The sequence below is a fragment of the Alexandromys fortis genome, unplaced genomic scaffold (genome assembly GCF_014885135.2).
Source record: "Alexandromys fortis isolate MF-2015 unplaced genomic scaffold, M_Fortis_MF-2015_v1.1 scaffold_120, whole genome shotgun sequence".
Lineage (NCBI taxonomy): Eukaryota > Metazoa > Chordata > Mammalia > Rodentia > Cricetidae > Alexandromys > Alexandromys fortis.
In genome coordinates, this window is record NW_026067999.1 from 35,920 (window position 1) to 60,394 (window position 24,475).

Sequence of the window (24,475 nt, forward strand, 5' to 3'; positions counted from 1 at the left end):
TTTTCTTTTTCTTTTTCTTTTTTTTTGTTATGGCTGATAAGGAAAAACTGTCAAAAGGACTTTTCAGGGTCGCCATGTCTCTATGGTGGCCACTGCTTGGATAAGCATAAGCAGGTTGCTGGGTCCAGGACTCAAGCTCCCTCGCGGCAGCCCGCTGAGGGTGTGTTTGCAGCCAACACGGGGCACTTAGCCTGCTGTGGGAGGGCGGGGTGGCTATATCGGTTGTGGGGCATGCGCGGCTCTGAGCGCGGCTTCTCAAAAATGGCGGCGGCAGTGTGAACTCTGGTGTCTGCTCCGGGAACTAGCATGACAGAAGTTTTGTTGCTAGGGCGGAGGAGACCCGAGGTGCGTGGTGCCCCCGGCCCCCCATGGGGAGTGGCTACTAAGTTCTGGTGTTGCAGTCCTGATGGCTGTCTGCTGGGCGGGCGGTGGGGAGCCTTAGGGGCACGTCCTGCGCTGGGAACGCCCCCTTACTGCCGCGCCAGCGTCCCGCCTCAGTTTGTCCCGACACCCCTGTCTCACACCCCTGGACTCTTTACCCAGATGCCACGGCTGCCGTGTCTCACTTAGTGTTCGCTGTAGGCCACTTTGGCTGCTAGTGCGCAGTGCTGCCCTTCACACTTGCTCGGAGCCCCTCCACTGGCCCGTCTTGCTGCAGGCATTCTGGCCCCTGGCCCAGCTCCCTCGGAGGGCCCCTCTCCTGCAGTGCCGACAGCGCCCTCTGCAATTCTCCCCAGGGTAGGTGGGACCAGGCTGAAGCCTGGGGGCTTTGAGGGTGGTTGGTAGGGTTGAGTGGGGCAGAGGATGACTTCTTTGCAAGGTTTGGGTTCAGATCAGGATTTGGGAGGTAACTTGGATTTGCGGAGGGGATGTCAGCCTAGAAAGATGCGCCTGTGGCCTGGAGCCCGCGCGGGTCTGGTGCCAGGTGTGTGCTTGGGGCTCCTTGCGGGGGTGGGGTGAGGTGGGGGTGGGGGGTGTTAGCTCTTTAGAGTGGATACCTCCTGGATGAAGTTGAATGGGAAGGCATGGACAGACTCCTCCTGAAAGGGTTTAGGCGAGGGGATGTACTCAGTCAAGGTTTGAGAATAGTGACCACTGTTCCTTCCATTTGAAAACAGCCCTGTAAAGGTTCCCCGCCTTTATTGATTTTTGTTTTTAAATCCTGACTAGTATTCCAAGAGTCTGGAAAAAAAGATACGAGATATGAGAATTTGAGATCTAATCCAACTCATTTATATATTTATTTATTTATTTATTGGTGTCTTGAGCCACATATGTAGCTACAAAGAATGAAGAGTAATTGCCCCTCTCCCCTCCCCTCCAGTCCAGTGTTGTATGTGGGCAGCTCACATACTTACTTATAGGTTCCCATCTGAGAATATTGATGTTTTGAAGGTTGTTAAGCATTTGTCGTTCATCACAAAGTATGATTACAATTAGAAATGTCTATTTTTGAAAAATGAGAACATTAACCTTTAGTATTTACCTTTAGGGTGACTTTAGAATGTCTTTTGAAAGTAAATGGATTGGTTACCAAGGGTAAACTGAGGCAGGAAAAATATCTTTTGGTGTATGATTTTCAAAAATATTGGAGATGCTTTTTTCTCAGAGAACTTCAGCTGTTGCAGTCTCAGTGTTTCCAGGGACATTATTATTATTATTATTTTCAGTTTGAGGAAGAATATTGGAAGATATACTTGAGTACAAGGAGTTTTTTTTTAATAGTAGTTATTAGCACATACTTAATTTTATCTAATGATTGCTTTGAAATGTTTTCACTAATGTCAGTTTTACCTTTGTTTTGCCATTCTGTTTTTCTTCATTAAGTAACCTTTTTGTAATGATGGGTGTTCTTTTAAGCTGTTTGTGGTTTTCTGGATTTAATGGGAAGAATGTGAAAATAAGTTTTGAAAGTGAGTCTAGTTAGGATTTTGAGAAGGCAGTGAGTTTGTTACCTTACATTGATCTATAGCTTTATCATTTTAAAAATAATCGGAATTTATAAAAGGACTTAGTCAAATCATTAAAAATAGCTTTGAAAATTTTGAAGAAGATGTCTGTCCTCTAACTATGTAAGTTCCTTATGCACGTGTTTACCCAAGAGAACTCCTTTGCTTTAGAGTTGTTGTTAGGGGAAGAAAAGATTACCGTAACTGGTTTTGCACTATCTGTATGAGGTTGTTTTAAAATTGATGATGTCATGAATGTACACAGTTGCTCTTAAACATCGATTCTTATTTGTCACGAGGCATTTGGTCAGCCTTTTTGATTTATGGCTCAGTTAACAGGTCTTCATTAAGCCACCTGTGCTTTTTTATTTTATGGAATTCACTCAGTTTGAGGTATATTTATTCAAAGCCCATTTTGTGTTTCAGTTTCTGGGTGTTTAAGGTAACCAGTTCCACCAGTAGTACCTTATTTCTGTATATTCCAAGGTTGCTAAGGAAATCATAATTGATATAGAACATGTATTTCTTTGCCTAATGGTTAAATTTGAGTATTTTTGCCACTGTTCTTTACATTTTGGTTGTAACCAAGAATTATTTCTGATTAGGCCTGTGGGAGACGGGTATTTTTGCTAATATTAGTTAAAATCAGTTTGCATATTGGAAATTGAGTATTTTAAAATGATAAGCAATTGCACATTTATGACCAAGTAGCTTACGTTATAACTAGATTTAAAAAGTACTTTTATTATTTCAAAATATATCTTAAATCTCCCTAAAGCCAAAATTATAAGGCTTATGATAGTCACAGACTAGATGTGACGCTCATTTTTTTGAGTGTGTTCCTTTTTAGCTGCCTGCCTGTTCCTCCCAGATGCTTCCTATCACCTCTTTTCCTGCCCCTGTTCTCTTCTGTTAGTGTCTGTTTCCGCATTAGTGAAATGGTCTGGGTAATCCTGGGCTGTCTCAAGAAGAAATAATTGATGATGGTAAAGTGCCTTAAAAGACTGAGTAAATACTAGGTCTTTTGAATGAAAATGACTTATCCCCTTGTTCCATTATAAGGTAGTTCCAAATACAAACTTTTAGTTTGAATTCTTATGGGGGGTATTTTACTTGAGATTTTTATTGCCACTCTCTTTGGGTTAAGTGGAATACTGCGGTAAATGCAAGAGGACCCTCTGTTCTTTGAGCACTAGTCACCTTTTAGAAACAAAGCCATTAATGTCAGAGAGTTAGTCCATGGGATCTTCAGATTAGAAGTGATTGTAGAATTTGAAAACCTGGAAACTTGACAATAGTCAATGTTGGTGATTTTAAAAGTTCACCTTTAATGGAAAGTCTTGATACTCCCTTTTCCTGAGGGATACAGAAGAATGTCAGTTTCACTTACTAACTCCAATGTTGTATAATTTACTTACTTAATTTTATAAATATAGGAATAAAATAGTGTTAAGTATGTTTTCACACTTAGTAGCTTGGGCTTTGGTTACTTGAGACATAGAAATACCTTTACCTCTAATGTCTTATTTGTGTAAAGTCTAACAGAAATGATAGTAAATTGAGAAACAATCTAAGATTTGAAATGGACATATGTTGTTGGGTATTCATGAGTAAGGCATTTTTGGTTATTTTGCCTTTGTTACCTGGTATAAGTATACCGTGGTAACCATAGAAATAATAGTAATGGTGTTTATATCGTGATTTCTATTAAACATAATGTCCCTAAATCTTTCTCCTGCTTTTGTTTTGGGAATCTGGTGGGATTTTTTTTAAACATGAAATGAGGATAACTTATTATGCGAAAAGTTGAGTGATTTTCAGTTCAAACAGCTGGATATGCTGGTGTTTTAGAGACTATATGGACTCTTTAAAGTGTTAAAAAGTGGAGTAAACTTGTTGAATTTTTGTGTGAGTAAAGAGCTGGGAAATATTTGAAGATAGAGAACACTTAACTCCTCTACTTGTAACTTGTGTTTATGGCTGTGGGTCTGCCCCTTCCTAAGTTTATGGACCAAATTGTTCTAAGAGCGGAAAGAGAGTACCATTGTAAACTTCCAAAGTGACAGACACACTGCAGTTCTATGATATACTTGAGGATACTTTTCGTTTCTTGGGGAACAACTTGCATGTCTTGCTTCTTGTCTTCGTAATACACATCACAGTTTTCACAGCATTTATTTCTCAAAAGGATTAGCTAGTTCAGAATTCCAGACATAAACAACTCTATTTGATATGTACCTTGTAGCCTTTATTAGTTTTGTAAGAATGAATGTTGTCAAAGTCCTTGGTTTTAATATTTGGTCACTTTTCCTACCTTTTATCAATTTTGGCTAGCTTTTATTTTTATTTATATATACTTAAATTCAAACACTAATTCAAATGTACTTAAGTTTTCTTTTGAACACAGAAATATCCTTGTTGCTGTGAAACTGGTTTTTTTTCCTTTGAAAATAATTTAAAGAGTATTATTTAGATTACACTTTAAAGTTATTTTGAAGTAATGTCCATATTCAATTTTTAACTGACTTGATAGAGTTTCATAAATATGCTCAGATAAAGCAATCTTTGTAGTCATTGTTGAGATAAAATAGACATAATGACAAATACATGTGTGTATTCCTTAACTTTATATTACTTTATAACTTATTTTTTTTTCATTTTAGATTTCAGAAGTTATAGAGCTATTTAGATGAGTAGTTTGAAGATACCTGCTACATGTTTGATATAGAGTCAGGGATGTTTCGTTTTCTAGTCACTTTAGATTTTAGTTTACTGCATGCTTTTCTCCACTGTTGTTTAGTAGGCACGGTTGTCATCATTTCCATTATTTCTTGTTGGACTGCTGTTAGAAACCATAAATCTAGGTTGCACTGATAATAGAAGCAGGCTGTAACTTGATCTATGTCTTTTGTCAAAGTATAACACCATGAGCTGCCTGTAGTAAATTGACATGCCATGCCATTAACTCTAGCCCTTCACAAATGTCAGTGGGCAGCAGGTCTTCGGGTAATTAGCTTGTGGCTGTGCTTTAAAACCGTAGGAATTTACAACTATAAACTGGAATTTTGGCAACCCTTGACTTGTATTTCATTTATCTATTCTCTTATATAAAATGCTGCCTGACTGTGTACAGAACTTCCACATGAATAATTTTAAAATGGCAAGTGATTCTTTAATTTGTAAGTTATAATTTTTAAATAACTTAAAAATACAACTAATGAATGCTTTTGCATGCGTGCTCTCTCTCTCCCCCTTCTCCCTCCGTCCCTCCTCCTTCCCCTCTCTCTGCCAGGATCTCAGTAGCTCCCACTGACCTTGAACTCATCCTCCAGTCTCCACCTTCCAAGTGATGTTGGATTTATTTTGACACACAAAAAGACTAATTTCTAATTTCTTGGGGGTAGATCTTGTTAAAAGATTGCTAAAATATTTCCTATAGAAAATTTTATTTCCATTGGAAGATTCAATTTGATGCAAATCCTTACTACCATAATATTCTAAGGATTGGTGAGTCACCAATGGACTTTTTATTCCATTTTATCCTTAGTAATATTTTACTTTTGAGACATAGTTAGTTTCCCTATTTGTCATCTTATCTTCTTGACTTAGCTTCTTGTGTGCTGGGATTTACAGAAGTGTGTCACCATGCCTGGATATTTTTTAATGTATTTGTGCAATTTAGGTTTTTTTCTAATTACTTTCATTTATGTGTAAAAGAGGGACTTTTGATTATTTTAATAACCTGGGTGAATTAAATTCATAATCGTAAAGTCTTAGCATAATAAATCATGACCGAGTCAACAAGTAACATATAGATATATGCACCTTTTTTCTGTCTTTTTTTTAAGATAGCCATCAGCACTGCAAAAATCTTAGTTATGAGAGTGCTTTTGTCAGAGAAACATGTTACTACAATATATTTGAATTAAATGAACACTTACTTCAAGTCAAATGAAAAACTCTTTTTAAGTGTGTGTTTTGTGCCTGTAACTCGTATTTTTCTCTCTTGTATACTGTGTTGACAAAGGATTTTAACTGAAAATGTTGGCTTTATAAATTTATAATATACATGGATAGAGTTTCATTGGAAGATTATTGGTATGTGGAACTTTGAAAGTGCATATAAAATACATACTTTCAAATTTGTATTTTTCGTGCTTGTGTGTGTGTTTGTTAATTGGAAGGATAAACAAGAGGTGGATAGCAGCATATATTACTTGATAGTTGGGTTAGAGGTGGTTTTTTATCCTCACAATTACTTGTCACTAGAATTTTGAGGAGAATATGTCCAATGATAACTTTTTTTTAAAGAAAAAAAAAAGCAGTTTCTAGGAATACACAAGGCTGGCTCAGTGTGGGTCCAAAAGTTTTTCCAGTGTCAACTTACTTAAAGAAAAAAATACTTGTGGTTATTTATCCCAGAGTTATTCAGCACAATGTGACATTGGTTTGGGTTTTGCTAGACCACTTCTCTGATAATTACTAGAGAATAGCTTCTCTCTCTCTCTCTCTCTCTTTTTTTTTTAATTATGTATGTAGTACTCTGCCTACATATATCTTATAGGCCAGTAGAGGGCACCAGATCTCATTACAGATGGTTGTGAGCCACCATGTGGTTGCTGGGAATTGAACTCAGGACCTCTGGAAGAACAGTCAGTGCTCTTAACCTCTGAGCCACAGAATAGCTTCTCTTTTGGCAATGAAAATATCTGATCATTTAAAACCTATATATTTAACCTACCTCACTTACTTTGTTTATGTCTTTGGGTTCTCACTTGTTCCAGACTCTAGATTGGGTGCTATGCCTGTGTGGCGATATCTCACTTTCATGGCTACATGGCTATGTAGCCATGTTAGCTATAATTTAGCATTGGAAAATCTCTGAGCTATCTCTACGGCCTTACCCTCCTTTATTGTCTTCTGGGCTTATATATCTTGCAGCTCTAGCTGTTATCAAATAGTCCTCCCAAATGATTATTCTAGTCCGACTTTTAAAGGTAAGGTCAAAGAAAGATGAGTGATGTTTTATGATTTGTGTGTGTATGGATACCCCATGAAGCCTTGAGCTCTGAGAGAATATAGAGGAAATTGAGGACCTAGAAGAAACATGATCAACAGTGGATTTCATCAAGCTAGTGGCAGAAACAGGATCTTATTTTGTGTCTTCAGTCTGAAATTCCACTTTGTTCTTTCTCTGTTCATTGAAACTGTCAGCCCTGTGAATGACTCACCCCTCCCCCCCCATACACACACTGTATGCATGCACAGGCAAATATAACCTCATGATTTTACTGTTAGTGTAGCAAAAGATGAAGCTTAGAAGTGGATTACTTGACCCTTTCTCCTCTTAGTATCCTCTTTATTACCAGCATTCTCTTAGATTTGCAGTTGGGTTCCACACATTAAAGCTTCATTATACTGTTTTGTGTGTGTGTGTGTGTAGTTTTTTTCCTCTTTCCTCTCAGAAAAAAATTATGCAAGGTTGTTCATAAAGCTGCTTTGCATCCTGTCAAAACACCTTTTCCCCTGGGCTTATGAGGAATCCCTTTCCTGCCTGTACTGTTACTCTGGGGTTGGCGCTTGCTTCATTTCTTATACAAAGCCTGGTGGGTTTCAGGAACATTTATCATGTTTGTATGAGTGTTCTAAGCACAAAAAAAGAAATTATCTTTTTATATGATAAATTCAAGAACCTTTTTTATTCCAAGTTCATTATACTTTCTGATACTAGAATATCATTTTAAATCCTCTTAATGCTTATACTTTTGTTTTCTTTAGTAATGTTATTTTCTTCTGTGGAATTCTTAGCTGTGCCAAGCTTTTTCTTTTAGGCTATCTACCAGCTCCCAAACCATGACACAGAGACTTATTATTAGTTGTGAATAAGATTGGCCTAGCTTAGGTATGTTTCTGGCTAGCCCATATTTATGTTTTTGTTTTCGTTTTTTTTTTTAAAAACAAACCTCTTTATTGAATTTTTTGGGGTTTCACATCTTCACCCCAATTCTGTTCACCTTCTGGTCTCCCAGTATTCCTCCTCATCCCTGTTGCATTCTCCCACAAAACAAAACAAAGTAAGCAAGCAAGCAAACAAAACCAAGAACAACAACAAAACAATAAATCAAAACAGAATAAAAACCGCACCTAAAACCGAAAACTCTCTGTTTTGCCTTCTCTCCTGACTCTTCATCACCTCTTCGTTCATCCTGATGGTATTGGAGGCTTCAGTGTGTCATTTAGTATACTCCTTTGTCCCATCAGCTTGACTGGCAAATGTCCATTGCAGTGAGTCATTGGTCTGGTTCAAGGCCTCTGGTCTTTGGTACACTATCCTCACTGGATCCTCACCAGAGCTCTTCTGGGGTACCTTGTGTCTTGGAGATCTTGCTGGTATAGTTCCACAGGACCAGCCCTTTCACAAACTCCAGCAGGTCCTAGATGGGGGAGATGCTAGGGTGGGTCAACCCAAGGCCCAGCTGTGAACCTGGGCATTCTGCCTAGCTCTTTTAATTTTATTAACCTGTTTCTATTTATCTACATTTTGCCCTAGGGCTTAATATCTTTATTACTTTTGTACATCTTATTTTCACTGCTTCTCTATGTCTGGGTGGCTGGTATCTGCCTGGCTTCTTGCCCTGGATGTGTCCCTTGTTCTTTCCTCCTCTTCTCTTATTCTTCCTCTCTCTTGAGCCTAGATTTTTCTTCCTATTTCTTATTTCTGCCTGCCAGCTCCACCTATCCCTCTCTCTGCCCAGCTATTGGTAATTCAGCTCTTTATTAAAACAATCAGGTGCCTTAGGCAAGCAAGGTGAAACAAATGTAACATATCCTCATATAATTAAACACACATCCTTATGTCATTGAATGCAGTATAAACAAAAGCAACACACCTTTACACAGTTAAATATTCTGTAGTATAAACAAATGTAACACGTTTTTGCTTAAAGTAATATTCCACAACACTCAGCTTTTGAAAATATAGTACGCATGCACACCCACTCACCTGCCTGCCTGCCTGCCTGCCTGCCTGCCTGCCTGCCTGTTACCATGTTTTGTGTTTGTGCTATTGTCTGTCTTATGTTGTTGGAGTTCAGAAGATGGTTTCAGATCACCTGGAGCTGTAGTTAACAGCATCTGTGCTCCCGAACATGTTTTCTGGGAACTTCAGTATATTGTAGTATATTGTAAGAGTTCTTAACCATTGAGCCATCTCTCTAGCCCCCAAATCCCAGATTTTATGTGGTAAACTGTGTATTGTAGCCCCCCCCCCCAATTCTTTCTTTCCTTCACTCACCGTTCTTGCTGGGTACCAAAGCTGGTTTCAAATTCACGAATCTCCTATTTGAGCCTCTTAAGTGCCAGGATTATAGGCAGATTCTCCACTACTAACTCTAGAGTGTGTATCTTCTATCCACATAGTGCCAAGCACATCATGGGAATTATATCATTATTTATTAAGTAAATGAATAAACTAAATCTAGAATCAGATGCTTGTATTGACTAAAGAAACGGGAAAGCTTTCAGGAAATAGGTTGGGTTTATTGATGGTCTCTAAGAACTGGTAGTATTTAAAGAAGCAGAAAAGGAGCAAAGGGTATTATATGTAATCAAAACAAGGTGAGTCACTGAAACAAAAATCTTTTTCAGTTAGTGTATATGGTGTGTTTGATTGATACATGTCTGATGATTTTGAAATTGAGGAGGATCTTAGTATTAACCCATAGAAAGCTCTGGATTTTTTTCTTAATTGCATAGCCAGTTGAAGCCTGAGGGTGAATTGGGAGGAAAACAGCCCAGACTGTATCTGACATTATGCATTATTATGGTAGAAGAGTACACCTATGGCAAAACAAGTTGAACAGCTGTGTTACTACTCCAGGTAGAACTGAATGAAAGTATAGACCAGTGAGTGTCAAGGGGAAGGGTAATTAGGTGCGTAGTCTATTGTTGGCCACTGAGTGAAAGAACAGATGTACAGCTAAGTCTTGAGAGAAGTATTGGTATTGGTGAGAGAAAACTATCAGAAGCAGCAAAGTTTGGGGAGTTGAGGCTTTAAATGCAAATAAATCTTTTGGGCTAGAGATATAGAAATCTTTCTGCATAACTTCATAAATACATTCCCTTAATTACCAAGTTGTATTCAGTCTGTACACCATCCCATCTTAACAACAGGCAAATATATGCGCCTGATCTTTTTCCTAATGCTTATTCTGTGTTTTATTAATATTTCTTGGATTGGACTCTTCTCATAGAAGGATGGTCTAATATTTTCTTTTTCATATTTGTTTTAGAATATGGGGCATGTTGAGGACATGCAGGGAAAAAACTAATTAATAGTAGTTTAAATCTATCAGGTCTCCTAACAAGCAGTTTGCCACTAAAAATGAATTTACTATTTTGAGACAGAATCTTACTGTGTAATCCAGGATGACTTTAAATTTAAGATTCTCTTGCCTCAGCTTTCTGAGTGCTGAAATTATAGGCCTATTCCACAGTACTTACTTGGCTCTTAACAGGTAATTATTGTTAGAAGATTTGATTTGTGGAACTTTTCATTGCATTTATGGTTTTTCTACTCACCGATGTTATGAGGGCTCTGTTAAAGGCCTTAAATCAAAATTCAGTGACTGCCAATCTACCATCATCTCTGATTTACCCTTTCATTTTTGAGACCCTAAAACAAAGCCCTGTACTTACCCGTGTTCCATTAGAAGCTTTTCATTTTATTTAAGTATCCAACTCTGAAATTCATATTTTGCTACTATTACATGTCAGAGATATATGGTACTTAAGGCATTAATTGTTTTGCTTTTTAGGAAAATAGAGGAGAAGGGAATACCATGGGACAAACAGTGAATGAAGGTAAGATTTGCTTATCTAAAGATTGTTTTTAGTTGTTTCTAACAAGTATCTTCGCATATACTGAACTTGTGAAATAAAGCCTTTAAAATGTTTTAACAAATAACATAGTATTAAACAATTACCTGCTGATTATACCTTTTTCCCTATTGAATACTGTCATACTCTATTTCTAGTATTTTCCTTCCAGAATTATTTTCTTTTCCATATTTGAAAGAAGAAATGCTTTCTTAGATTTCTCTGTAGACATATTTTATTGAAAATTGATTAGGGTACAGCATTCTTAGAAGCACCTTTAGTTAGAAGATAATCATCAAGTAATTGAGGAACTAAATTGCTCCCAATCTCAATAAATTCTTTGCCACATACTTGGAATTCTTATATTCATTTCTTAAAGTCAGTTTTATTGCCCTTATTTATTCTGTTGTCCCTTAAGGGATTCAGATAAAGTCTTCTTTTAAAAATGGTTTTTACTTTTAATTATATGTATATATGTTATGTCTTTGTGGATATGTGCATTTGAGTGAAGTTGCCTATGGAAGACAGAAGAGGACATCAGATGCCCTAGAGTTGTAGTTTCAGGCAGCTGTGAGCCACCTAAATAGGGTACTGTGGTAGTCATCTGCAAGAATAGTAAGTGCTCTTACCAGCTCAACTTTCTCAATGGCCTCCAAATAAGAAAACTAAAAGTCTTGGAGGTAATTGAACAGGTCTTATAATAGGGTTTTACATAGCCAAAGTAAGAATAGAAATATCCTGGGCTGGGGATGTAATTTCGGCATTAAGAGGACTTGCCTGTAGTAATAAGAGTGGTGGGGCTGCATCCCCAGCACCCCGGCTGCCTGGCTAGCTTATGCCCCGAAATAACAACACACAAATTGTATTCTTTTAAACACTGCTTGGCCCATTATATCTAGCCTCTTCTCGGCTAACTCTCGCACCTGGACTAGCCCATTTCTAATAATCTGTGTAGCCCACGAGGTGGCTTACCAGGAAGAATCTAGCCTACGTCCATCCCGGGTCGGAGCTTCATCCCGTCTGCCTCAGAGAGCAGAGCTATTGCATCTGCCCAGGAGAGGGGAGCATGGCGTCTCTGAGCTCACTTCCTCTTCCTCCCAGCATTCTGTTCTGTTTACTCCTCCCACCTATGTTTTAACCTATGAGGGCCAGCCAAGCAGTTTCTTTATTTTTTTAACCAATGACCTTCCTCCATCACTTGCCTAGCATGTAAAAAACACTTTTTTTTCAGTTCACCCTACCAAACAATAAAATTAAAAATAGTAGAAAGTAGGAACTAAAAAAAAGAATAAATAGAATTCAATTCTTTTAACTGTAATATGAATAACTAATTCTTTCATCCTGTATTTCTCTGTAGAAGTCTGCTTATTGACTCATTCATATGCCACACCTCTTTGCACTTTGTTGTGCTTTATTTGCCATAATACATTCTTCATACATTTGCCTCTTTATCCTAGTTCAAGTCTTGTCTATCTTATTGCTTTCTTCTGATCACATGTTGAGTGCTGGATGCTGTCCTTTAATTTTGTTTAGTTTATTTGTTTGCTCACCTTGGTATAGTATTTATAAATAGATTGTTGGTTTCCTTAGAAAAAGACCCATGCTGTTAACATTTTTGTCATAGAAATTCTTACTATAGAACTATTTAGTAAATTTTTTAAGTGTGTGATTTCTTCAGACAATTTAATCAGAATTGTCTCCCTAAAATATTCATAGACCTTTAAGGATTTCTTAATCAAAACCTGAAATACATATCAACCATTGCTATATGGAAACTCTGAGTCCTGAGATTCAAGCATTCACACTTAAGATGATGAAAGACATTTGAAAAACAATGATACTGTTGATTATTTGATGATATTAAGAACTTAGGATATTTTAGCATTATATTTTATATTTATTTCTTTCATATATACTCTAATTTGTCTGAGTGAAGTGATATATTTTAGATTTGGTGACATCTCAAGAATTTTGAGTCCTCATTGAAATATGTAGTTTAGCATAGAGAAAAACCTGAGTAGTTAGTTCATTGAAGTACATTGTGTTCTATTCTAGCTTACATATGATGTTTTTTTAAACACTTGAAAGCATCACTTATTTCTAGGAAATTATTTTAAGCAGTGTAAGGATCCACCAACAGTTGATTTAGATTATTGACACATTCACTTAACAAATGTTTTAGTGCATTATATATCCCAGATCCTGGTCTATGTTGCAAACATGTATTACTGAGCAACATAGGCAGAATTAAATACTTATTTTTATAAAACATTTTAGTAGTGAAAAATACAGTAAAGAAAATGGAAAAGTAAATTATAAAGTGTAGAATGCACTAGAAGGTATTAGGACACATAGCAAATGAAGATAATCATAAAATTTAAACATGTTCTCATTTAAATATTAAACTAATTTTATAATCTTTGAAGTGTTCTTTCAGACTATTCCAATTTTATTTTCTTTCCCTTTGGTTAGAATCAATGGATGTCAAGAAGGACAATCAAGAAAAAACAACTCATTCAAGTACATCTTCTGTGCAAAGAAGTAGGTGTTTAAGTAATTTATTTAATACATGATTTTTCTTCCTCTTTCAGTGTTATAATGAACTCATGTTGCTTCTGGTATAGTATGTATATACTAACTTCCAATACCTTAGGAATCTTAGTCATAGAAAGGGTTAAAAATGTACTGTGATATTTTAACTTTTAATTTATTTAAAGATGAATTGATAAAGATTGCATGAAATTACAATTGTATATTTAAGTGCGAATTTGTCCAATTTTTAATGGTAGAAATTTGTCAATTGAAATTATCAGACTTTTTATATATAGATGAGATTACCTAATCAACTAGGCAATTATATGAATATATTTTCAAGGATCTAGACCATGGCATTTCATTTTAGTAATCAGTGAGTTACTGTTAGAGGTAAATTCTTTTTTTTTTTTTTTGGATAATGCTTGACACATGCAATAATCTAGTGCCAAACAGAACAGGTATGATTCCTGCTTTCTCTGATCTTCAGTGGGTTGGTAGATAGTAAATACCTAACTATAGTTGTAATGAATGCTATGTATGTTGTTCATGAAACTGAGAAATTTCATCTAAGATATTTCCTGCTTATCATCTTCACATAGCATATGAACCCAAGCCTGGCCCTGATAAAAATACATTATAATCCTGATTCACTCCAGAGAAAATCAAAGAGGTTGATAGAGATTATTATATTCCATGTTCCACAATATGTTAGACCTAATGTATAAATTAGAATGGAGTGTAGGCTAATATGAAGAAGGACTCTGTGGATGTGTGTGCACACTAGTCAGATCACACAGTTATGTACGTGCATGCACCTGTCTTTTTTTTTAATATAATTTTTTATTGAAAAAAAAATTTCCGCCTCCTCCCCGCCTCCCATTTCCCTCCCCGTCTCCCTTTTTCCCTCCTCCTCCCTCTCCCCCCACTCCTCTCCCCCTCCCTCTCCAGTCTGAGGGGCAGTCAGGGTTCCCTGCCCTATGGAAAGTCCAAAGTCCTCCCCGCTCCATCCTGGTCTAGGAAGGTGAACATCCAAACTGGCTAGGCTCTCACAAAGCCAGAACATGAAGTAGGATCAAAACCCAGTGGCGTTGTCCTTGGCTTCTCAGCAGCCCTCATTGTCCGCCATATTCAGAGAGTCCGGTTTTATCCCATGCCTTTTCAGTCGCAGTCCAGCTGGCCTTGGTGAGCTCACAATAGATCAGCCCCACTGTCTCCGTGGGTGGGTGCACCCCTCGTGGTCCTGACTTCTTTGCTCATATTTTCCCTCCTTCTGCTCCTCCTTGGGACATTGGGAGCTCAGTCCGGTGCTCCAGTGTGGGTCTCTGTCTCTATCTCCATCCATCTCCAGATGAAGGTTCTATGGTGATATGCAAGATATTCATCAGTATGGCTATAGGATAGGGTCATTTCAGGTTCTCTGACCTCAGCTGCCCCAGGAACTAACTGGGGACATCGCCCTGGGCACCTGGGAGCCCCTCTAGCACCAAATCTCTTGCCGACCCTAAGATGGCTCCCTTAATTAAGATATATGCACCTGTCTTTTGAAGAGTTACATCAGCTTCTAGATATCTTCCCCACGAGAAAATGACCTCAGGTTCTCCTATTCTAATGAGAACATGACACAAAGGCAGAAAAAACTTCAGGCTGACTTTTGGTTGCTGGTTAGGAATACCAACTGTGGTGTTGATGTAGGTGTTAGGTGTGTTAAATCTAAACTAATAAATATTGGATCCATGTGTGTTTCCGTTGTGTTAATGGTAGTGATTATCTCATGGGAAGCCAAGAACAATTTTGGTAAAGCAATGTAAGTCTTGGTATACACTACAGATTGACATTGGCTAACAATATGATAGAAAATGTTTATGGTATTAGAACACTACTGGATAGAAATTGGTAACTCAGATTATAGCCAAGTCAGATACAAATGAAGATAGAATATTTACAAATTGTGTAGGAAGATTGAGTTTGAGGTCAGCCCAGACTATGTAGCAAGACTTCATCTCAAAGAAAAGTTTTGATCAGATGCATTAAATATTTTCTTTTTATTATTATTACAAATTTTCACCTCTTCCCCCTCCTCCCGTTTCCCTCCCCCCTCCCTCTCCAGTCCAAATAGCAGTCAGGGTTCCCTGCCCTGTGGGAAGTCCAAGGTCCTCCCCACTGCATCCAGGTCTAGGAAGGTGAGCATCCAAACAGACTAGGTTCCCACAAAGCCAGTACATGGAGTAGAATAAAAAAACCAGTGCCTTTGTCCTTGGCTTCTCAGTTAGCCCTCCATGTCAGCCATATTCAGAGAGTCCGGTTTGATCACCTGCTCCATCAGTCCCAGTCCTGGCCTTGGTGACCTCCCATTAGATCAGCCCCACCGTCTCAGTGGGTGGGTCTCCCCTCGTGGCCCTGACTTCCTTGCTCATGTTCTCTCTCCTTCTGCTCCTCATTTGGACCTTGGGATCTCAGTCCAGTGCTCCAACGTGGGTCTCTGTCTCTATCTCCATCCATCGCCAGATGAAGGTTCTATGGTGATATGCAAGATATTCATCAGAGTGGGTATAGTATAGGGCCAGTTCAGGCCCCCTCTCCTCAGCTGCTCAAGGAACAAGCTGGGACATCTCCTAGGACACCTGAGAACCCCTCTAGAGTCCAGTCTCTTGCCAACCCTCAAATGACTCCCTTAATTAAGATATATACTTCCCTGCTCCCATATCCACTCCTCCTCCATCCCAAGTGTCCCATTCCCTCAAGGTCTCCCCATCCTCCCCTTCTCACTTCTCTCTCCCCATCTCCCCTTACCCCTACCCCACCCCCAAGCTCTCAATTTTTGCCTGGAAATCTTGTATACATCCAATATCCAGGAGGATAACTACATGGTTTTTTTTGGGGGGGAATACACCTTCCTATTTAGCTTATCTAGGATCATGAATTATAGGCTCAAATGTCCTTTATTTATGGCTAGAATCCACTAATAAGTGAGTACATACCATATTCATCTTTTTGGGTCTGGATTACTTAACTCAGGATAATGTTCTCTATTTCTATCCATTTGCATGCAAAATTCAAAATATTTTCTCATTTCACTAAAATCTTCATAGATACTGCTTCAAAGAAGAAGATTAGCTCTCTGAGAAGTATATGGGAAAAGATTGTAGTCATTGTTTTCCTTTTTGAGGTGTCATAATTTCAACTATATCTTAGTCTTTTGTTGTTTGTAATTTATGTTTTATTTTGTTCTTGTTCCTTTATTGCTCTGTTGGATCATGTGCTGTTAGAACTTCAGTTAGAATTGTAGCACTTCTGATTTTTATGTTAGGAGACCATGGAAATATTTTGACAATTTAGTTGTGGACTTGGATCTCAGTTTTTACTTTGGACAAAGCTAAGTATTTACAACTTTAGGGACAATTTTAACATTAATCTTTTACTGTACACTATTTAGTACCCGTAGGCTTTATTTTATTTAATTCTAAACACACATAGTACCATATATACTCATTTTCACATATTTTACATAAGGTAACTGAGGCAGAGAAAGTGAAATGATATGATCAGGGTTATATAATAAGTCATAGACCCATACTGAAAACAGGGAGATCTGACTCTGAAGTACATGTTCTTGACATTTTGCTTCATTTTCAATAACTGTGGGAGTACTCACTTTATGCCATCTAGAAGCAGGATCAAACTGTGAGTTTAATTGGCTGAGTTAAATGAAAACTTCTGTACTCTTATATATAACATGTGTATTAGATATGCATAGATATGTGAATACTTATTATATTTTATGGTATACAGGAGATGGCTCATACTGACTTGAAGGAGCTAGTTGTACACATTTTCCTCCAACTTAGTGGTTAATAAGTTTGGTTTGGCATACTGTAGTCAGCCATAGTATCGATATTTATATTATAGAAATCTACAGATACTTAAAGCAGGTTTTATTATTTTTATTTTCTAGAAAATTGATTGTTAAATAATCTCTATGTTAGATATCTGTGTTATCCTTTGAAGGATGTAATAGTCCTTCCCTTGGGGGAGGTGTATTCCAAGATCCTACTCTGTTAGATGCTTGAAACTGCATAGTAATGGATGCTTTACATATAAATATGTGATAATTGTTTGATTTATAAATAAGATGCAATAAGAGATTCTTAGCTATTAGCATAAATATCAGGACCCTCAGCATACTACTTTTCTTTCATTGTTAGGAGCTTTTACCTTTTCATTTAATGAAAGAATAGCCCTTTATGGTTTCACTCTGCCATATCTGAATTACCAAGTATTAATATTCTTGCACTTTGTGGCTATTGTTAAGTTGAAAGTAAGGTAAGATATTTGAATACCGTCTATTTGTTACTTTAGCCGGCAGCCTGATGACAAGTTGTTGCTAAGTGATTAGCAGGCTGGTTGCATTTGTGGCATAAATCTCTTGAGTGGGATAGAGTGTGAAAATGTGAGATTTTATCACACTACTTACAGCAACTGTACAATTTAAAACTTATGAATTATCTCTGGAATTCTCTCTTTAACATTTTGTATTGCAACTGAATCAAAATAGTTGAAATCTTACATAAGGGAGGCTGAGGATAAAAAAGTAGTACTGTGTATCAGAAACTGGTAACAGAGATTCACCTAGGGAAGAGAAGTCAAAAATTTACAGTGTTTAACAAGAACATAAAAACTTTCTGTTTGCTGAAAATTAGACTCTATATATGAATATGTGTTTTGTAGTATTTCTAGTCAGTTTTTCAAGTGTTCTGACGGTCTGGCTAGCATAATGAAAGTGTTCAATCCAGGAAGAGAGACTACTTTCTGATAGCACTGTGGCATGTTATAAAGACTCTTGAAAGAGCACAGCAAGAATCTATAGAACATGTATAGCACTAAAATCATCCATTTCAGTGACCACACTGTTCACTGTTTACTGCTCTATCTTAACACCATGTTTTTTTACTCTCCAGAATTTTCTTTTTGTAAAATATTGCAGTGTTAAAATTCTGTTAGAACACATACTAATCACTTTTAGCCCCCCCCCGAAGGCGAAGGCATAAGTCAAAAATAATCCCACACCAGTTTAGAACTATGATTAATAGAATGGTTATTTATTTAAAGGGGAAAAACTTACAGATCACCGTCCCAGACAACAGCCCTCTGCGCAAGCAGGAAGGGAGTCTAGTTGCCAGAAGCGGAGCAGGAAGTAAGAGAGAGCGAGAAGGGAAGTGGCTACTTTTTTAAAGGGAGAGAGACCACGCCCCAATGGGTTGGTATCTCAGCGGCTATTGGCTGGAGGAGCGGAAGGACCTCCCGCAACCCCCCCCCAAAAAAGTGCCTTCATATTAATGGAGTGGTATAAGGTCAACAATATTGATGATCAAATGTATATTTGACACATATGCAAATTTTCTAATGTATAAATTTTTCTAGTTTTTTATGGTATCCACACCTTTTTTGCAGTGTAAAGTCTTGAACCTCTACTTCTACTTCACACCCCCAACCCATTCCTTCAAAATTACTCTGCTTTAGTCCACAATTCATTGAGAGGATATGGGTTATCATTTCCATTAGGACCATTATTATTAGGAAGTTGATTTTATTTCTTGCATAACTGAATATAGATTAAGAAGTTTGAACTTGGTTTGTAGAAAGTATTGTTTCCCTTTTTTAATTTTTGAGATTATAATGTAAGTATAACACTTTCCCCTTCCCTTTGTACCCATCAGAACCCTCCTATATCTCTCCCTGTTCTATGTACATATTAATTCTTATGCTATTCAGAGAAAAAATCATAACTATATACTCCGAACCTAACCTATTTTATGTTTTTTTTCCAGATTATTTTGACTGGGACAAATATTTGAAAGAAACTGGTTCTATAAGTGCTCCTTCAGAGTACTTCAGACAGGTATGCCAAAATTCTGTTGAGACTTTATACATTAATGTACAGCCTTAGCATATGGAAGAGTAACTATGTGGTTTCAGGTTTCTGGTAGTATGAGGAGAAAGTAGGATTATGTTTGTGCCACCCAAAACCAAGTGATCTATTTGCAGTTATTTTGCTAGCTATAGTAAGCCCTTAAAATTGCCCATTTAGAGGGAAAGACAAAAATAGCAAATATAACAAACATAATAACTCGTACTGAAAGAGCTCCATGGAACAGATGCTATTTAAGATTGTTAGAATGAGAAGGAAGAAAACTTGCAAAACAATTTAAGTATTAAGAGATGGCACAGAGTAGCTGGAATGCAAGGTAGATAGAGCACTGTAGGATCAAGGCTAAAGGTGTGTAAGGTGTTTGAAGTGTGTTGGAAAGTTTAACTTTATCATAGACTTTGATAGGACTTCTAGTTTGTTCATTTCAAGGGGAATAGCTTAATAGGATTCTTATTTTTTAATGTCTTTCAGGATGTATTTTATAGACTGTATTTGTATTTTCTGGATATACAAATGTGTGAGAATAGTGATAACCAGCAAATTTTTTTCTGTATGTCAGTCAAAAGGGAGACTTTTCCTTGAGCCTTGTAACACTGACCTCATTCACCTGCTGTGACTCTACCTAAATAATGTCTCCTAAGTATTCTGGTAACTTAATTTACCATCTGTTTTTCTTATAGTTCATGCATTTTAACACAATGTTGTTTATATATTTAGTCTAAGATTCCACCAACTAATGAATTCCAAGTTGGTATGAAATTGGAAGCCCGTGACCCTCGCAATTTTGCTTCAGTGTGCGTTGCTTCTGTTATTGCAACTACTGGTGCCAGATTGCGTTTACGACTGGATGGTAGTGACAATAAGAATGATTTTTGGAGACTTGTTGATTCATCAGACATACAGCCTGTTGGGACCTGTGAACAGGAAGGAGATTTACTTCAACCCCCACTGGGTAAGGAGAAAGAAACAGTTCTTGAACCTAGTCTTACTAGTAAGCTAAGCTATTCACTAGAGGTGGTTTGAAGTATCCTTTTAAAAATCACTTAGGCCAGCCAGGCAGTGGTGGGGCACGCCTTTAATCCTAGCACTTGGGAGGCAGAGACAAGCGGATCTCTGTGACTTTGAGGCCAGGCTGGTCTACACGAGCTAGTTTCAGGACAGGTTCCAAAGTTGTCTGTAGAGAAGCCCCGTCTCAAACTCAGCACCCACCCCCCTCAAAAAAAAAGCCACTTTGGCCTTCTTACATGTTCATGGCCAGGGAGTTACAGTAGAGGATATATGATGTACTAAGACACTTTCATACATACTGCACAAGTGTGCTAAAAGGCCTCATTTTTTTAACAAATGTTATAGTAATCTTCTGATTTAAAACAGCAAAAGAAATTTTCATATACCATGCATGTAAATTTAGAAACTCCTTTAGAAAAGAAGCCATTATACATCATGTGAGTGATACACCTCTTGATAATGTCCATTGAGCCATTCAACACTTTGGGTATGAAGATGAGGATAGGAAGAATGTGAGATTTTACATTATGAGAGGAGTACAAGAATCAGTACCTCTTAGACAGTGAGAGAGTTCTTTCAGTCCTAACCATTAGACACCAAAGAACCTAGTTACTGTTAGGCATAGAAAAAGATGAGAGAATGGAAATTTTAGCAAAGGGCTTAAGTTTAAGCGCATGTAGTGTTTGGTTGGACTATGTTTTTAAAATACAAAATGGTTGCGACATATTTTAGAAAAAAACCTTTAAGAATTGAAGAATATGCATATAATCTGTAGAAAATAAGTGTTTAGTTTATTTGGTCATCATTCTTCATTCTAAGTGAATTTCAGATGTTAGTTTTCATATTCTTTACAATGTTTAAAATAAAAATTAATGTAAAACTCACAATGAATTTTTCCCTATTAGTAAAGTATTTCCCAAGAACAAATAATACATAATATTGAGAATAATTACTTTAGTATTATCTCTTAAATTTTTGTTAATTAAAATTGATTTAGTTTAAGAACTGGAATGTAACCCAGTGAGACGAGCACACACTTAACATTCACAAAGAGCTTATTATTAATTCTTATTACCAAACATTGTTTTAAAGTAATTTTAAAGGAGATTCAGTGAAACTTAGTGACAAGGTGCTTGTTTAGCAGTCCCTCTTCATTGGTTTTTTACCTGTCCAAGATAGGTTTGTTTCAATGTTTTTGGGACTGTATCTCAGTAAAGTAGCACATGTTGCCCTTGAACTATATTGATCCTCCTGTTTCAGTTTCCCAAATGCTGAGATTATAGGTATGTGCCACTACAAAAAAGTTTTTTTTTTAATTTTTCCTTGTTTTTATTTCTTTTACACTTATTTAGTGTGGGTGTGGGTGGGTGGCTGTGGGTGTGGGTGTATACACCTGTGATACAGAACACAAGTGAAGGTCAGAGTACAACTTGGGGAAATCAGTTTTCTTCCTGTACCATGTGGTTTCTGGGTATCAAACTCAGGTGGTCAAGCCTGGCAGTAGGAATTGAGTAACAACCATTCCATGTTTCCACTATCACCATTTTTTTCCTAGTTATATTTTGGGGAATTCAGTAAAAGTTTATTTGATAATGACTTGGTCCATCTTAACATTTTTGCATATGTTGCCTGTTGATAGCTCTGTTGTCAGTGATTCACATGCACCTTTATCTTACTGAATGAATTCATCAAGAGGTCATAGAAACTTTTTTCCAATTCTAGCATTTTGAGGAGGCAGGTTTTCAGTGAAAATGGTTGCTCCAGAAAACAGACTAGCAAACTAGTCCCTGCTGTATATGCAAAATGTTGATATAAGTTGGTGAAATTTCTAAACAAGCTTATTTTGGTAACTTCTCTTTTAAATTTAAGATCATGTCTAGTATGTGTAAGAACTGCTAAAGGAAGAGAAGTCTTTTTCCAATTATTTTATAAAAGTTTCAGACATATGCAACATGTAAAATAATTTTACAATGAGTATCCATAGACTCACTATCTCATTATTTTACCATATTGATTTATTATTTATGTGTTCATCTGTCGTATTTTTATGTATCCCAGAATAGTTGATATTAAATATCCTTCCCTTAAATACTTAAGCATGCATATTGTTAACTAGAATATAGTCATAATTTTTCACCTTTAAAAATTTAAAATAAGATGGCATTTTGTATATGTATATTTGTGAAGTTCAACAGACATGATCTTTTTGAAAGTCAGGGGTTCCAAGAAGAAGGGCTAGAAGCCTTTTGCCACCTTTTCCTATTCTTGTGTGGTTTTTGGTTGTAGAATAAAAGGCTTACTGAACTGCAGTTTGTATCAACTGTATTATTATGGCCTCTCCTCAACATAAGTGTGTTTGTTGGCAAGCCTTATCCAATGGCTGCTCTAAAATGAAAGTTTCTGGTTCTACTTTGACTTTGTTGCCAGATGTCAAAGTGATGGTTGTAGCTACAAGAAGATTCATCTTTTATTCAAGTCCTTAGAAAGTCATTCTCGGAAGATGATATGTGAATGTAACCCATTTTTCTCTATTACCATAGTTTCACGGTTTTTTTCGTATCTAATTTATAAAACAGGGTACAGAATGAATGTTTCATCATGGCCCATGTTCTTACTACGAACACTAACTGGATCTGAACTGGCACCTGCAGGGTTCTTTAAGAAAGTAAGAAAAGCATTACAAGAAATCTCTGTCCTCTATCACATGATTTTATTTTCTAATGGGAATGCTTAATACTTTGTCTTTTCTGACATAGAAAAAAGTTGTTGTTTTTTTTTTTTTAATTGCAGGTTAGCAAATAATTTGTTATGGCCACTGTAACAAAGTGGAGTAATTTTTGCAGTTAAATATATTTCCCCACAGTTGGGAGGCTAGAATAAGAATTAAGGCGCCTTGAAGACTGGTTTATAGTTGACCATCTTCTATTGTCCTTTTATGAACTCTGTGTGTGCACACCTAGTGGGTCTCTTATTATTATTAGGTCTCACCAGTCAAACTGGATTAAGGCTCCATTTTCAAATGTGTTCATATTGGTAATACTTCAACAGAAGTTTGGTATAGAACGGACACCATTCATTTCGTAATAGTGACTGAAGTTCTTATGAGTTCATGAATCTGATAGACCCATCACACCCAGAAAGATTCTGTTTTGCTCTAGTTCTTTCTGACCTCTGACTCTTAGAATCTTCCTGCCTTTCTTTTCTGCAATGGTTCCTGAGGCCTGTGGTGGTGGGATGGTGGGATGTGGTTATCCCGTTAATAGTTGAGAACATTTATTCTCTGCACAATGACCAGTTGATTAACAGTTTCCTTTGTAGTATAGAAGCTTTTTAATTTCATAAAGTCAAAATTGTTGATTGTTGTATTTATCCTGGGTGACTGAAGCCCTATTCATCAAGTTCTTACCTCAGTCAATATACTCAAGTGCATTCCCTGCCCTTTCTTCTAGAAGTTTTGCAGTTTCAGATCTATCATTGAGATTTTTTTATTCGTTTGGCTTGATTTGTGTGAAGGTTGAGAGAAAAGGATCAAATTTCATTTTCCATATGTATATAGCTAGATTTCACAATACAATTTGTTTAAATAACTACCTTTTCCGTAGTGTATGTTTTTGGTATCTTTGTCAGGAAACAGGTAGTTGTAGGTACATGTAATTATACTTGGGTCCTCAGTGCTCTTCCATTGCTCACCGTGTCTTCTTGTCCTGGTACAATGCTGGTTTTACTACTATGACTCTATAGTGTAACTTGAAATCAGGAATACTGACACCCTCACCAGTGTTGATTTTATTATTCAGGGCTGTTTTGATTATCTAGGGTATTATTTTGGGCTTTCATATAACTTTAAGATTTTATTTCAGCTTATGTAAAAAAAATATTTTTTAGACTATTGGTAGAGATTCCACTGAATCTGTAGATTTTTTTGCTAGGATAACCATTTTTATAATATTAATCCTGCCATTCCATATGTATAGGAGGTCTCCCTTTCTTGTGTCGTCTTCAGTTTTTTCTCCAGTGTTTTCACTGTACATGGCTAGATTATTTAAACATTAGTTCTAGAGATTCAAGTCTTACTTGAAGGTGTGGACAGCACTTCTGAATCTTTCTGAATTTCCATGCATGATCTTTCTGTGTCATCATGCTTTTCCACAGACTTACTGTTTTGTGACTGACTTCCAGA

The 24,475-nt window shown here is 36.9% G+C and overlaps 1 protein-coding gene across 7 annotated transcripts in view; it reads left to right on the forward strand.

Annotated features, from left to right (window-relative positions):
- Positions 1–257: 257 nt before the first annotated feature.
- Positions 258–24,475, forward strand: part of Scml2 (Scm polycomb group protein like 2) — a 90,093-nt gene continuing 65,875 nt past the window's right edge. For 5 of the 7 annotated variants that reach the window (XM_050160639.1, XM_050160642.1, XM_050160643.1 and 2 more), the window contains exons 1-7: positions 268–345; positions 583–738; positions 10,766–10,811; positions 13,299–13,367; positions 19,187–19,257; positions 20,005–20,239; positions 22,872–22,960. In XM_050160639.1, the coding sequence (XP_050016596.1) occupies positions 307–345; positions 583–738; positions 10,766–10,811; positions 13,299–13,367; positions 19,187–19,257; positions 20,005–20,239; positions 22,872–22,960 (705 nt within the window). In that variant the 5' untranslated portion in view covers positions 268–306. Of the gene's footprint in view, positions 346–543; positions 739–10,765; positions 10,812–13,298; positions 13,368–19,186; positions 19,258–20,004; positions 20,240–22,871; positions 22,961–24,475 lie in introns of all 7 variants that reach the window. The other 2 variants (XM_050160645.1, XM_050160644.1) reach the window with 2 other exon arrangements.